The sequence below is a fragment of the Scyliorhinus torazame genome, chromosome 4 (genome assembly GCF_047496885.1).
Source record: "Scyliorhinus torazame isolate Kashiwa2021f chromosome 4, sScyTor2.1, whole genome shotgun sequence".
Lineage (NCBI taxonomy): Eukaryota > Metazoa > Chordata > Chondrichthyes > Carcharhiniformes > Scyliorhinidae > Scyliorhinus > Scyliorhinus torazame.
Genome location: NC_092710.1, coordinates 317,565,328 through 317,582,005, shown reverse-complemented (window position 1 = coordinate 317,582,005; position 16,678 = coordinate 317,565,328). Strand labels below are relative to the sequence as shown.

General features: G+C 46.8%; 1 protein-coding gene across 2 annotated transcripts in view; it reads left to right on the top strand.

Moving 5' to 3' along the window:
• The window catches only part of ppp1cb (protein phosphatase 1, catalytic subunit, beta isozyme), a 222,382-nt gene that overhangs the window by 189,236 nt on the left and 16,468 nt on the right, over positions 1-16,678 (top strand). For both annotated transcript variants that reach the window (XM_072500131.1, XM_072500130.1), the window contains exons 6-7: positions 9,768-9,919; positions 16,520-16,654. In XM_072500131.1, the coding sequence (XP_072356232.1) occupies positions 9,768-9,919; positions 16,520-16,654 (287 nt within the window). The remainder of the gene's footprint in view (positions 1-9,767; positions 9,920-16,519; positions 16,655-16,678) is intronic.

The window sequence follows — 16,678 nt, the reverse complement described above, 5'->3', positions numbered from 1 at the left end:
TTGTGTCGTCCACAAACTTACTAATCAGACCAGCTTCATTTTCCTCCAAATCATTTATACATACCAAGAACAACAAGGTTCCCAGCACTGATCCCTGCAGAACACCACTAATCGCAGCCTTCCATTCAGAAAAGCATCCTGCCACAGCTACCCTCTGTCTTCCATGATCGAACCAGTTCTGTATCCATCTTGCTAGCTCACCTCTGATCCTGTGTGATGTCACCTTTTGTTTTTCTTCTTTTTTTAATGTTTCCAATTAAGGGGCAATTTAGCATGGCCAATCCCCCTAACCTGCACATCTTTGGGTTGTGGGGGTGAGACCCACGCAGAGGATGTGCAAACTCCATACGGGCAGTGACCCGGGGTCAGAGGCTAACCCGAGTCCTCTGTGCCATGAGGCAGCAATGCTAACCACTGTGCCACCGGACTTCGCCTTTTGTACCAGTATGCCATGAGGGCCCTTGTCAAAGGCTTTACTGAAGTCCATATAAATAAAATCCACTGCCCTTCTTCAATCATCTTCGTCACTTCCTCAAAAAACTCAATCATGTTAATCAGGCACAACTTCCCCTTCACATGAGCATGCTGCCTATTGCTAATTAGTCCATTTGTTTCCAAATCCTGTCCCTAAAAATCTTTTCAATAATTTCCCTACCACTGACCTAAGGCTCATCAGCCTATAATTGCATAGATTATCCCTGCTACCTTTCTTAAACAAAGGAACAACATTGGCTATTTTCCAGTCCTCCGGGACCTCACCTTTAACCAATGAGGATTTCTGTCAAGGCCCCAGCAATTTCCTCCCTTGCCTCTCTCAATATTCTGGGGTAGATCCGATCAGGCCCTGGGGACGCATCTATTGTACTGCTTTTCAAGATACCCAATGTCACCTTTTTGATATCAACATGACCCAGAATATCTACACACCCTTCCCTAGACTCCTCATCCACCAAGTCCTTCTCTTTGGTGAATATGAAGTACTAATTTAGCACCTGGTCCATTTCCTCTGGTTCCACACATAGACTCCCTCCTCTGTCCTTGAGTAGACCAACCCTTTCCCTCGCTATCCTCTTGCTCTTATATACGTATAAAATGCCTAGGGATTCTCCTTAATTCTGTTTGCCAAAGACCTTGCATGACTACTTTTAGCCCTCCTAACTCCTTGTTTAAGTTCCTTCCTACTTTCTTTATATTCTTCATGGGCTTTATTTGTTCTCAACCTTCTAGACCTTCCGGATGCCTTACATTTCATATAATAAAATGTCTCAGTTTTTACAAATATATTGGCCCCTCATTTTTTAAATATGTTTCCCCTCTACTCCCCCCCCCCCCCCCCCCCCCCCACCCCCCACCTGCTCCAGTTAAGTCTCCATTTTGCACTCCATTCCAACACAAGAGAACATGCAGTCTTAATTTTCCTCACTCAAACCCACGTTGTACCATCATGGTATACCAGCAATACAACTTTGAAAGCTGCCATTACTGCAAATAATGTTTCAATGAATTTGAGGGTGGAGGTTGAGCCATTGATAAACCATTGCGCTTAGGGTTAGTAACCATTTTGTGAAATCATTCCTGAAATTCATTTTGTGAAATCTTTCCTGAAATTCAAGGTCATTAGGGAAAACGTTATTGCAGTCTGGCCCTTGTGATTGGGAACTGGTGACACAGCTCATGAAAAACATTACACGGACCCCTGTCCAAAGCATTATGGTGTAAAATACACAAGATTTGTTTAATTGTATCATAGAATTTACAGTGCAGAAGGAAGCCATTCAGCCCATCGTGTTTACACTGGCTCCCGAAAGAGTGACCTAGCTAGTCCCATTCCCCAGCCTTCTCTATGTAGCCCTCTAAATTTCAAATATATATCCAGCTCTCTTTAACCTCCTATGGAATCCGCCTCCACCAGGCAGTGCATTCCAAATCCCATCAACTGTGTAAAGAGGCTTCTCCTCCTCTCCTGGCTCTCTTGTTAACCCCCTAGTCACTGACTTACCAACTAGTTGAAACAGAATATCCTTCTTTACCCTGTCAAAATGTTCATGATTTTGAACACCACAATAAGCTTACATCTTAATCTACTCTACCCGAAGGAGAAAAAGCCCAAATTCTCCAATTCTTTCTTGGCATCTAATATTCCTAATTTCTGGTATCATTCTAGTAAATATCCTCTGCACGGTCTAGGGCTTTAACATCCTTCCTTAAATAAGGTGCCCAGAACTGAACACAAACTCCAAATCTGGTCCAACTGATGATTTGTAGAGGTGTCGCATCACTTCCTTGCTTTTATACTCTATGCCTCTATTTATAAATCCAAGGATCCTATAAACCTTCTTAACTGTTTCAACTTGCCTGGCCACCTTCAACAAATTATGCACTTGAACCCCGAGGTCCCTCTGCTTCTGTATTCCCCTCACAAAGTTGCACCATTGGACCTGAATCGTCTCCCATGTTTCTTCTTCCAAAATGCATTATCTCTAATTTCTCTGAATTGAAATTCATCTGCCAGGTGTCTGCCCATTTGGCCAACTTGTCAATGTCCCTCTGAAGTCACTCTGTCATCCTCACAACTCACTGTTCTCCCTAGCTTAGTATCATCTGCAAATTTAGAGATTTTGCCCTCAACACCCACTTCTAAATCATTTATATAAATCAGAAAAAGATAGGGTCCCAACACTGAGCCCTGGATACACCACTTCCAACTCGTCTTCAGTCTGAGAAATGACCATCTATGCTTACACTCTGTTTACCTATCAAATACTTTTTGAAAGACCAAATATAAACATCCAGAACACTACCCTCTTCCACTGTCTGTGTCACTTCGTCAAAGAACTCAATTAAATTTGTCAGATATGACCTGGCCTTGACAAAGCCATGTTGATGCTCTAGTATTAACTTATTTTTTTCTGTAAGTGTATATTTTATCTTATCCTGTATTGTGGTCTCCATCGGTTTTCCCACTATTGATACCAAGCTGACAGGTCTGTAATTCCTGGGTTACCTTTCGCCCCTTAAACAAAAGTGTCACATTTCTAATCCTCCAATCACCCGGGACTAATCCAGTGTTCCGAGAGGACTGGAAAATATCTGTCAACGGCTCTGCAATTTGCTCCCTTACATCTTCCCAGAATCTAGGATGCATCCCATCCGGGTCTGGTGACTTACCTTCCTGGAGTGCTGCCAGACATTTTAGCACCTTTTCTTCATCTATCATTTACTTGCTGAGTTACTCAACACCCACATTTTCAACGGAGTCATTGTTACCATCTTCTAATTTGGTAAAGACCAAAGCAAAGTACTCATTAGTACCACTGCCATACACTCCGCTTCAGTGAGCAGCTTACTCCGGTTGTCCCTTATGGGGCTCCATTCTATCCTTCACTAATATTTTACTATTAATATGTTTGAAGAACATTTTACTATTTGTTTTAGCGCAGCCTGCCATCCTTAACTCTTGCTTCCTCTTGGTGTTCCTTATTTCAGACTTGCTTTTCTCTTGCATTTGAACTACTCTACCTGATTTCTATTCCTATTATTATTCTGGCATGTATCATATCCCTCTTTTATTCTTCCTTATTTTCTCCTCAATAACCGTAGTCATCCAGGGTACTCTAGCTTTGGATACCCCGTCTTTATTTCTCATGGGTATGTTCCTAGCTTGCACCCTATTCATCCCTCCTTTGAAAGTCTCCCATTTTTCATCCACTGTTTTATTCACCAAGCCTGCTCCAGTTCAGCTTGACCCCTAAAATGTGCCCTTCATCTGTGACTGATTGTTATCCTTTTCCAACTTAATATTGAACCTTATATTATTGGATTGGATTTGTTTATTGTCACGTGTACCGAGGTACAGTGAAAAGTATTTTTCTGCGAGCAGCTCAACAGATCATTAAGTACATGGGAAGAAAAGGGAATAAAAGAAAATACATAATAGGGCAACACAAGGTATACAATGTAACTACATAAGCACTGGCATCGGATGAAGCATACAGGGTGTAGTGTTAATGAGGTCAGTCCAAAAGAGGGTCATTTAGGAGTCTGGTGATAGTGGGGAAGAAGCTGTTTTTGAGTCTGTTCGTGCATGGTCTCAGACTTCTGTCTCCTGCCCGATGGAAGAAGTTGGAGAGTGAGTAAGCCAGGTGGGAGGGATCTTTGATTATGCTGCCCGCTTTCCCCAGGCAGCGGGAGGTGTAGATGGAGTCAATGGATTCGAGGCAGGTTCGTGTGATGGACTGGGCGGTATTCACGACTCTCTGAAGTTTCTTGCGGTCCTGGGCCGAGCAGTTGCCATACCAGGCTGTGATGCAGCCCGATAGGATGCTTTCTATGGTGCATCTGTAAAAGTTGGTAAGGGTTAATGTGGCCATGCCGAATTTCCTTAGTTTCCTGAGGAAATATAGGCGCTGTTGTGCTTTCTTGGTGGTAGCGTCGACGTGGGTGGACCAGGACAGATTTTTCGAGATGTGCACCTCGGTCCCATTGATGCTGACAGGGGTGTGTACAGTACTTTGCTTCCTGAAGTCAATGACCAGCTCTTTAGTTTTGCTGGCATTGAGGGAGAGATTGTTGTCGCTACACCACTCCACTAGGTTCTCTATATCCCACCTGTATTCTGACTCGTCGTTATTCGAGATCCGGCCCACTATGGCCGTATCGTCAGCAACCTTGTAGATGGAGTTGGAACCAAGTTTTGCCACGCAGTCGTGTGTGTAGAGGGCTAAGTATGCAGCCTTGCGGGGCCCCGGTGTTGAGGACTATTGTGGAGGAAGTGCTGTTGTTCATTCTTACTGATTGTGGTCTGTTGGTCAGAAAATCAAGGATCCAGTTGCAGAGTGGGGAGCCAAGTCCTAGGTTTTGGAGCTTTGATATGAGCTTGGCTGGGATTATGGTGTTGAAGGCGGAGCTGTAGTCAATAAATAGGAGTCTGATGTAGGAGTCCTTGTTTTCGAGATGCTCTAGGGATGAGTGTAGGGCCAGGGAAATGGCGTCTGATGTGGACCGGTTGTAGAGGTATGCGAATTGCAGTGGATCAAGGCGTTCTGGGAGTATGAAGATGGTGCGCTTCAACCTCTCGAAGCACTTCATTACGACTGAAGTCAGGGCCACTGGACGGTAGTCATTGAGGCACGTTGCCTGGTTCTTCTTTGGTACACCGGTATGATGGTGGTCGTCTTGAAGCAGGTGGGGACCTCGGAGTGGAGTAGGGACAGGTTAAAGATGTCCGCGAATACCTCTGCCAGCTGGTCCACACAGGCTCTGAGTGCATGACCAGGGATCCCGTCCGGGTCCGTCGCCTTCCACGGGTTCACTTTCAGGAAGGCCGATCTGACTTCAGAAGCTGTGATGGTGGGTATGGGTGAATTATGGGCTGCTGGGGCACTCGACAGCGGATTGTTGGTTACCTGCTCGAACCGAGCATAGAATGCATTGAGTTCATCGGGGAGGGGTGCGCTACTGCCAGAGATACTGTTCGGCTTCGCTTTGTAGCCCGTTATGTTGTTTAGTCCTTGCCACAACTGCCGAGAGTCTGCCTGTGACTCTAGCTTGGTTTGATATTCTCTCTTGGCATCTCAGATGGCTTTGCGGAGGTCGTACCTGGATTTCTTGTATAGGTCAGGGTCGTCTGTCTTGAACGCCTCAGATCTGTCCTTCAGTAGGGAGTCAATCTCACGATTGAGCCATGGTTTCCGGTTGCGGAACGTACTTACTGCTTTCTTTGGCATGCAGTCGTCCACACATTTGCTGATGAAGTCTGTGATGGTGGTGGCATACTCATTTAAGTTGGTCGCTGAGTTCTTAAATATGGACCAGTCCACTGTCTCTAAGCAGTCATGTAAGAGCTCTTCTGTCACCTCGGACCAGCACTGCACAACCTTCTTAGCTGGATTCTCCCGCTTGAGTTTCTGCTGTGATCACTATTTATCATCTGCTCCCCCACTCTGATGTTCTCCATCTGCCCTGCCTCATTTCCTAGGACCAGATCCAGCACAGCTCCCTCCCTGGTAGGACTGGAAATGTATTGTTCCAGAAAGTTCTTCTGCACACACTGCAGGAATTATCTCCCCTTCCGTGCCCCCCACACACCAGTTTATCTTTGGGTAATTGAAATCCCCAACTATCGCAACCCTACTTATCCTGCAGATTTCCGTAACCTGCCTACAAATGCTCTCTTCTACATCCTCCTAATCTTTCGAGGTTTATAATAAATACCCAACAAGGTAACTGCTCCCTCCCTGTTTCTCACCTCCAGCCATTCTAATTCAGGGACTGCATCTCGTTCAAGGGCTATGATACTACTTTTCACCAAGACTGCTACACCTCCTCCCTATTTACCCACCCCGTTTCTACTAGAAATTTTATAAACCTGGGATGTTAAGTATCCTGTCCCGTTCTGGCTTAAGCTACATTTCTGTAAATGTTACGATGTCCTATCCCCCTCGAGTAATTTCTGTTCCCAGTCCTCCATTTTGTTCACAATACTCCGTGCATTTATATACATACAATTTAACCCTGCCTTTATCCCTTTCTTGTCCTTTGTGAAGAGACCATTTCTTTGTTCATGGTTAACATTTGAGCCCCCCCACTTCCTTTTGCCTGTTCCCCATCTTCTCTCTTTTTGCCCTCACTGGTACTTCTAAAACTAGGCCCATTAGTCAACCCACAGCCTCTGCCATACAAGGTTATATCCACTATTTACTCCCTCAGCCAGAAGATTAGTCCCATTCGGCTCAGGTGAAGCGCATCTCTTCTGATCAGCTTTCTCCTTTACCAAAAATGATTCCAATATCCCAAAAATCTAAACCCCTCCTACATCATCCCTCAAGCCACGAATTTACCTCCCTGACCTGCCTTTACTGAAATGGTGAAGCTCATGGCACAGGTAGTATTTCTGAGATTATTTCCCTGGAGGTCCTGCAATTCAACCTACTCCTGAAACTGCACCTGCAAGGTGTCCCTCCCTATGTTGTTTCCGAAATGAGCCACAACCTCTGGTTGTTCACCCTCCCTTTCCAGAGGTTTTTCCAACCGATCTGTTATGACCAGAATCCTTGCACCCGGGAAACAACAGACCATACAAGACTCACGATCTTGGCTGAAAACTAGACTGTCTATCGCTCGAACTATTGAGTCACCCCTACAACCATCTTTCTAATCTGCCTGCCAGCCTCTCTCTCTTTTCCCAGAGTAGCTTTGGGCATCAGAGTGCTATGGTTTTCCCTCGAGTCATCTACCCCTGGCTCAGTCATGTTGCTCACTTCATAAGCATCTAAAATTTCATACCTGTTAGACAACTGCAAGGAGTCCTGGGTTTCCTGTCCCTGCTGACTCTTTCCTTTCCTTTTGGCACATGACCACTAACTCTCCTGCTATCCCTACACTCCTCCTTGCCTGCCTATAACAATGTGGAGTGACCACCTCTGGTACGACTACTCCAGAAGCCTCTCTCCCTCTTGTATGGTGCACAGTGAAGAAAATCGCTCCTCCTAATCAGCCACATGTTATTCAAGGACTGCTACCCTCTGGCAATTCATGCAGATGTGAGTGTCCTGGCTGTTATGTGGATCCAAAACCTCCCACAGCTTACAGGCCACGCACATCACAAGCTTTCCCAGAGTTCCTGCCATCTTTACTGGTCAAGATGAGGCTCTGCTGTTTCCAGGCTACAAACAATTATCTAACGCTAATGCGCTCTCTCTCCCTCTCTCTCGTGGGTGGGGGGGGCGGGTAATCACTGCAGTAATGTTTGGGACTTACACCATTCTTTGACACTGGGTCTTCTGCGATCCCCTTCTCAGTTGTGGGGACGAGCCAACTGCTCCCTAAATCCTCCTCAGTCCAGTATTTGAGTGCTGCTTTTTTCGGGAAAGTATTTTGAACTGCTCTGTAGTGTTTGCCTTTTATAGCTGCCTGTCAATTTAAGTGTCCATTGGACCATGTTTCACTGTATATATTTAAGGTGTACACTCTTGGGTAGCCTTTTTATGGGACACTTGTATATTAGAGCATCAGGTGCGTTATTCTCCCAAGAAACAACACTATTGCAAATGCATGTGACTGTACCTTGTTTTACCTCTGTGTTAAGAGTTCAGTGGCCTACAAGAGGGGAGGCGTCCACTGAAAGATAAGTAGCAGATGGGTATTACTCTCCTATTGAACAACAGAAAAGCTAACTGAGTAAGGGGGTCAATTCAGTTTGTGCTCATCCTTAATCCAAACACCATTTAATTTGCTTCAAAAGACTGGTGACTTGACAAAAAATGTTTTGATTTTGATTTTGTCCTATGTTTTTATGATCTCCCAAAGGTATCAATAATATAAAATGAGGCCCTCATTGTATGCCTTGTTTGCTGCCTAGTCAGCAATACTCATAAAATAGTGCACGTCTTATAGTTTCAATTTATGGAAAATATTCACTCATGTCATGTGCCTAGAGGAGACTTTTTTGGAAATTGTGCAAAAGGGCATGAGGCAGTATCTTTTACAGCTGAGGTGCCAGTGAATCTGTCTGTTCTCTGCAGAACATGTGGATTTTCCCATTTAGGGCGATACAACGGTTAGATTACTCTGCAGGAATACATTCAAGGCATGAGGTCATTGAGAAGCATAGGCCTCCCAAACAATCTCATTTGCACCATGGCAATATGCAACACTGCTTTCAAACATCAATAAACTTCTTAACATTATACAGTGACAGGAGAACAGTAAACACGTTAGAGACTATTTTTGTTCTCCTGCAGTTGATGGAATTTCACGGGATTATCGGTAGTAAGAATGCACAAAGTGGATCCAAGCCTGAATGCCTTTTTTAACCTTCAAGTTACCAAATAATAACATGAATCAAACATTTGTTCATCCTCAGCCATAAACTCTATTTTGAAATAAAGCTTTTGAGATAGCGACAAGGTTTGTGAAGCAATGAGTCAGATTCTTTTCAGTATTAATAAATCTGCAAGAGAACTTTTGTCCTCTTCTCACCTACAAAGGGCTAAACTCTGCAGCTTTCTTAGTATCTTGTCGGAACAGGCCAGGCAGTGTACCTGTGGGCTACTTTGGTAGGTTATGGTGCCACTCTTCTCCCATCCTCTTGCTGACCACGGCTTTTCAAGAACATGGAACAGGAGTAGGCTATTAAACCCCTCCAGCCGGCATTACTATTCAACTAGCTCACAACTAATTGGTCTACCAATGCCATTTCCCTATATCCCCATATGCCTTGACAGCATTAATATCTAGAAATATATCGATCTCTTCCTCAAACTCAAAAAATTCCCTATGTTAATGAAGAGGCATTGACCAGAAGGTGATAATTCCCATTCTGTAGAGGACACTTCATTCACAGCTCTTATCTATTCAAGCAATGTCTTATTCTATTTGGGCGCCTAAAGAGTAAATGGCATGCTGTCCCTTTGGAGTGGGGAAATGGGTGTGAAGAGGGAGCAGAATTTATTTTGTATTCCGAGAGAAAGGCAGGCCACTAAAGCTTGCGTTTAGAAGTGATATGGCACACTCATTTACAGAGTATTACATTTTTTATGTGTTAACCTATGGCTATTTTTTTATTTTCGTTCCCCAACAAAATATATCCCCCGAAAATTGGGATCACTTGAAAGCGACTGAGGAAAGTCAAATGACTGCACAATTCTATGACACTTGGCATTCAGCCATTGATATAATTTCTGAAATTCCCCATCAATGTGCTGACCTCTCATGGAGGAGTCCTTCCACACTTTTACTTCTTTGACATGCAGATGTAATCTTTTCAGGTTTGCTCTGTGACTTGCTGTGGTCAGATCCTGACAAGGATGTTCAAGGTTGGGGTGAGAATGATCGTGGTGTGTCTTTCACCTTTGGCGCTGATGTCGTCAGCAAATTTCTCAACCGACATGATTTAGATCTAATATGTCGTGCCCATCAGGTAAAAGATTTTTTGAATAAAAATATTATGTAAACAGAACTATCGTTATCATCAACTGTGGAATGCTTTTGGATTTTGAGGGAGACAGTGGTGGAATGATAATATCACTGAACTAGTAATTCAGGATCTCTGGCTAACGTTCTGGGGACATGGTTTCAAATTCCACCATGGCAGCTGGTAGAGTATAAATTCAACTAATCAGATCTGGACTTGAAAGCTAATCTTAAAATCCTATCTGGTTCACCAATGTCCTTCAGGGAAGGAAATCTGTCATAATTATGGTCTGTGACTCCAGACCCACAGTAATGTGGTTGACCTCTGAATTGACCTAGTACGCCAATCAGTTCAGGAGCAGTTGGGGATGGGCAACAAATGATGGCCTTGCCAGCTGTTTGCTACTGATTGCACTGTGTTCAGTTGTGACTCTTCAAACAATAAAGCTGTCTGTGCCAGTATGCAGCAAGACCTACGGTTTGTGCTGGAGTGGCAAGTAATATAACACCACGGAAGTATTAAGCAAGAGAGAATCTTAACTATCTCCTCTTGATGTTCAGTGCCTTTATCATTGCTGAATCTCCCATCAACAACGGGAGCAGGAGAAAGCCATTTGGCCCTTCAAGCTTTAAGATCATAGCTGATCATCAAACTCAGTAGCCTAATCCTCCCTTAACCCCCCCCCCATATACTTTGCTGCCCTTCGCCCCAAGTGCTATATCCAACTGCTTCTTGAAAACATACAATGTTTTGGCCTCAACTACTTCCTGTGGGAACAAATTCCACAGGCTCACCAGACTCTTTGTGAAGAAATGGTCGACCCCCTATCCTCAGACTTTGACCCCGGGTTCTGGACACCCATCGGGAACATCCTCCTTGGATCTACCCTGTGTACTCCTGTTAGAATTTAGTAAGTTTCTATGAAATCCGCCCTCAAGTCTTCTGAATTCCAGTGAATACAATCCTAACCGATTGAATCTCTCCTGATACCTCTGTCCTGCCATCTCAGGAATCAATCTGGTAAACCTTCACTGCACTCCCTTAGAGCAAGAACATCCTTCCTCAGATAAGGAGACCAAAACTGCACACACTATTCCAGGTGTCACCTCACCAAGGCCCTGTATAATTGCAGCAAGATATCCCTGGTTCTGTACTTGAATCATCTCACTATTAAGACCAACATACCAGTTGCCTTCTTTACTGCCTGCTGCACCTGCATGCTTACCTTCAGCGACTGGCGCATGAGGGCACCCAGGTCTTGTTGCACATTCTCCTTTCCTAATTTATTGCTATTAAATAATAGTCTGCCGCCTTGTTTTTGCTACCAAAGTGTGTAACTTTGCATTTATCCAAATTATATTGCATCTGCCATTGATTTGCCCACTCACTCAACTTATCCAAATCACACTGAAGGCTCTCTGCATCCTCCTCACAGCCCACCCCCCCCCCCTCACACCCCCTCCCCTCACCCTGTCGTACCGTTAAAACCTCAGATACGTTCGACCAGTTTACTTAAAGTTTTACCCGGGTGTCTTTATTTACGAGATGAACAAAGGACAAAGCAGGTTCACAGTTTAACACCATTTTATTCGCAATTCTATTACTCAAGAAAATATGACTCACTCACAGCTGAGCTTTGGGTTTAACCCGCACTTCGTAAAGGGGTCTGGCAGGCTTCGATCACTCGATGTTGATGTTTTCTCTGGGCCCTTCTTGCGATGGTTGTGCCTGGGCAGCTCCGAGCTTCTCTCTTAAGATCTGTTCGATGCTGCTTTCTTATACTGGGAAGCTTGGATTGAGTCATATGTATAAGCCCACCACCGGCCATTGTCCTAACCAGGCCCCACTGGTTAATGCAGGATACTCCTGTGATACACCATCAATAATAGACGAGTGATAAACGTAACTGAGGCTTTAATGCACTAAACAGCAAGCCTCTGGACCCGAACTGGGTCCAAGCCAGAGACTTGTCACTTTTATACAGAAGCCTGAGGGGCGGAGCCACAGACAGGGCCAGCCTGGACAAGCCCAGGCCTGTCCAATACAGCACCATGCATATAATTCAATAAAGGGGGAGGAGCCACAGGCAGAGCCAGCCTGGACAAGCTCAGGCATGTACAATACAGCACCATGCATATAATACAATAACGTGGTTTACCACATTCGCCCCCTGTTTAAAAAAAAGTCCGGCGGGAGTGAAGTGGTCTTAAAGGTCAAGTCTGTCGGGGACCATGACCTTCCGCTGTGACCGCCTCAGTCCTGGCTGTGGTGTGGGTGCCGGCGTCGAGACCTGAGCGTCCGGGAGCATGTTGTTTTCTTCTTCACCCAGATGTTGAGTCGGCATGGGGGGGGGTATGGGCGAAGGTGGTGGTGCTGCGGGTGTCGGTTCGTGAGGGAGGTGGGCAGGGGTGGGGGAAGATGGAGTAGGGTGGTGGGTGGTAGTGATGGTCGCCGGGGAGCCTGCAGGAGCCAAATCCCGAAGGGAGACCGTATTCTGCCGCCCGTCCTGGTGTGCCACGTAGGCATATTGGGCGTTTGCATGGAACAGCAGGACCTTCTCGACGAGGGGGTCGGCTTTATGGCTCCTCGCATGCTTGCTGAGAAGGATGGGCCCCGGGACTGTCGGCCAGGACGGAAGCGAGACCTGGGGAAACTTCCTGGGGAAGCCAAACATCCGTTCATGAGGAGTCTCGTTAGTGGCTGTACACCGGAGCGACCGGATGGAGTGGAGTGCATCAGGGAGGACATCCTGCCAGCGGGAGTCTGGGAGACCTTTCAACCGTAGGGCCAGGAGGACAGCCTTCCAGACAGTCGCGTTCTCCTTCTGCACCTGTCCGTTTCCCCGGGGGTTTTCGCTGGTCGTCCTGCTGGAGGCGATGCCTTTGCTGAGCTGGAACTGACGCAACTCGTCGCTCATAAAGGAGGTACCCCGATCACTCTGGATGTAGGCGTGGAACCCGAACAGGGTGAAAAGACTGTGCAGGCCTTGATCACGGAGGCAGAGGTCATGTCAGCGCAGTGGATGGCGAAGGGGAATCTGGAGTACTCGCCAACGATGTTGAGGAAGTACACGTTATGGTGAGGGGAGGGGCCCTTTGAAGACCATGCTGGGGCGCTCAAATGGGCGGGAGGCCTTTACCAGATGTGCTTTGGCCGATAGAAGTGTGGTTTGCACTCCGCGCAGACCTGGCAGTCCCTGGTCACGGACCTGACCTCCTCGATGGAGTAGGGCAGGTTGCGAGCCTTGATAAAATGGAAAAACCGGGTGACCCCCGGGTGACAAAGGTCGTTGTGGAGGGCCCGGAGTCTGTCTACTTGTGCGCTGGCATATCTGATTGACCATGTCAGATATGCGAGGGAGGGGGTACGCATCGAGCTTCGTGTACCGGTTAATGGTCTGACTATAGTCGATGACCATCCAGTGCTTCTCCCCAGTCTTGACGACCACCACTTGGGCTCTCCAGGGGCTGTTACTAGCCTCAATGGCCCCTTCTCGCAGGAGTCGCTGTACCTCCGACCTGATGAAGGCCCTGTCCTGGGCACTGTAGCGTCTGCTCCTGGTAGCGACGGGCTTACAGTCCGGGCTGAGGTTTGAAATGAAAATGAAAATCGCTTATTGTCACGAGTAGGCTTCAATGAAGTTATTGTGAAAGCCCCTAGTCGCCACATTCCGGTGCCTGTTCGGGGAGGCTGGTACGGGAATTGAACCGTGCTGCTGGCCTGCCTTGGTCTCCTTTAAAAGCCAATGATTTAGCCCAGTGTGCTAAACCAGCCCCTATGAAAATCGCTTATTGTCACGAGTAGGCTTCATTTAAGTTACTGTGAAAAGCCCCTAGTCGCCACATTCCGGCGCCTGTTTGGGGAGGCTGGTACGGGAATTGAACCGTGCTGCTGGCCTGCCTTGGTCTGCTTTAAAAGCCAGCGATTTAGCCCTGTGCTAAACAGCCCCAGGTTTGTTAAGAGGGTGGGTGGGGTGACCTTATGGGTCGCAAGGCTATTGACGGTGAGGTGGGGCAGGAGTCCGTTGAACTTTAAGGTAAGGCTCTGGAGATGGCACTGGAAGTCGAGCCCCAGTAATAGGGCAGCGCAGAGATTGGGGAGGACGTAGAGCCTAAAGTTGGTGTACTCTACGTCTTGCACAGTGAGGGTCGCGACACAGTACCCCCCGTATTTCCACTGCGTGGGATCCAGAAACCAGTGAGATTTTCTGGGTCGGATGTAGGACGGGGAGGGAGCAACGCCTTACCGTGTCTGGGTGAATGAAGCTGTCTGTGCTCACGGAGTCGGAAGAGGCAGGCCGTCCTGTGCCCGTTGATCCGGACGGTCATCGTGGACTTCGCGAGGTGGTGCAGCCAGGGCTGGTCGAATGTGACAAAGGCGATCGGTAAGCCAGTCGGAGGTAGCGGCAGCCAGCGTACAGTCGGGTGAGCAGGACTCCCGGGAGGCTGCAGAGTGGTCCCAAGATGGCGGCACCCATGAGTCGCACGTGGCGGAGGAGGTGCAAGATGGCATCCAAGATGGCGGCCCACATGGCGGGTGGCACGGCAGCTGGGGGTGGCCCCGACAGGCAGCAGGCAGCGCTGCTGGGCTGAGAAGATTTAAGGGGGGGTTGGGCCTGGCATGTTTTGCGAAGTGGCCCTTCTTCCCACAGCCGTTACAGGTTGCGTTCTGTGCCGGGCAGTGTTGTCAGGGGTGATTACTCTGGCCGCAGAAGTAGCACTTTGGGCCTCCGACGTTGGCGGGCCGCTGCGTGGCGCAGGCTTGCGTCGCACCCGGGTCGGTTGATGGCTGCGCCCACGAGGATGCTGTGCGGTTGGAGTTGTAGGACCCCATGTTCTGGGAGGCCACTTCAAGTGAGTTGGAGAGTTGTACTGTCTCTGGGAGGCCGAGTGTCCCCCCTTCTCATAATCGCTGGCGGATATAGTTTGAGTGTATGCCCGCGACGTAGGCGCCCCTAATCAGCTCCGCGTGCTGGATAGCCGATATCGCCCGGCAGTCACAGTTCCGGCAGAAGATGCGCAAGGCACACAGGAATTCCGCGGGTGATTCCCCAGGGCGTTGGCGTCTCATGGCGAGGAGGTGCCTAGCATATACCTGGTTAATGGATTTCACGTAATGTCCTTTTAGCAGCGTTATAGCCTCCGAGTCCGAGGGGGCGTCCCTGATGAGGCTAAAGACTCTTGGGCTCACCCGTGCATGGAGGACCTGCTTCTTCTGGAGGTCTGTGAATTCTTCGTTGAGGTACGCCTCGAAGCAGCTTAGCCAGTGTTCAAAGGTCTCTGTAGCGTCGGCTGCTTGTGGATCCAGTTGCAAGCGATCAGGCTTGAGTGAAGAGTCCATCTTTAGAAGTTTAGTGTGTTAAAGCCTCAGTTACCCTACCACCGGCCATTGTCCTAACCGGACCCCACTGGTTAATGGGAAATACAGGATACTCCTGTTTATCGATGGTGGTTCAATCAAGACCCATTGTCCTCTGAAACTCCCTTTGTCTGACCAGTCATCAGCTCATCAAGGAGTCCGATGGCTTATTTTGTCTGTCCTCCGTGCTGCTGCAAAGTTGATCACCTGTATCTGGACGTTTGTTACATATTCATAGACTTGGAGTGGGCAATCAATAACAGGTTTATGCTTTGACTTGAGTGCTTTTGCAGCCAGTATTGATTCCAGCCAGGGTTTCATGAGGCAGTTTCTGTTCCTGGCCTCTGTATCTTCTCAGCCTGTTTTCAGTACCACAACCCAACTTGGTGTCATCTGTAAATTTGGGGATATTACATTTTGTTCCCTCATCAAAATCACTAATATATATTGTGAATAGCTGGGGTACGAGCACTGATCCCTGCAGAGCCGTACTAGTTACTGTCCACCATTTTGAAAAAGACTTGTTAATTCATTCATTTTTCTGTCCATCTCAATACATGAACCCTAATTTCATGCGCTTCAATTTTACACACTAATCCCTTGTGCGGGACGTTGTCAAAAGCCTGGAAGTCCAAATAATCCACATCCACTGGTTCGCTCTCGTCGTCAACTAGTTACATGCTCGAAGAATTCCAATAGATTTGTCAAGCATGAATTCCCCTTCATAAATCTATGCTGACTCTGTCCGATCCTGCCACTGTTTTCCAAGTGCTCTGTTATAAAATCTTTGCGGTTGTTAAGGACTATTTTATTTTTCTTGAGATGGTCAAGAAATTCCTACATCTCTGTATCTATCTTTCTGAGGCTATACAAAGCCTGTCTGAATTACACAGAATTTCTATATGTACTTTCTATTTCCTGATGCGATGGGAAACATTCATAGATTTGGAAAAGCTGCTTCAAACACTACAGTAGAGATGCCTTGTCTGTGTTTCATATATGTTACTGCAGCAAAAGCAGAGAGTTTACTTTATGGTGTTGTAGATTTCCAGACTTTGTGCCTTGACTTACATATAGTGCCTTACATATAGTGCAAAGAATTTGCCTAAGTCTATTCTTGGTGCAGAGTTTGTGCATGACTGAATGTCTAGTTGTGGAATATGCAGTGGTTTGGGGCTGAAAATAACTTGCAATATCAGAGTAGAAAATTAAAACCTTGCTCATGTAATAAGCATTAATATTTTTCAGGTGGTTGAAGACGGCTACGAATTCTTTGCGAAGCGCCAGCTGGTTACTTTGTTTTCTGCTCCAAACTACTGTGGCGAGTTTGATAATGCTGGAGGAATGATGAGTGTCGATGAAACATTAATGTGTTCTTTTCAGGTACATGTTGGTCAAGTATTAATT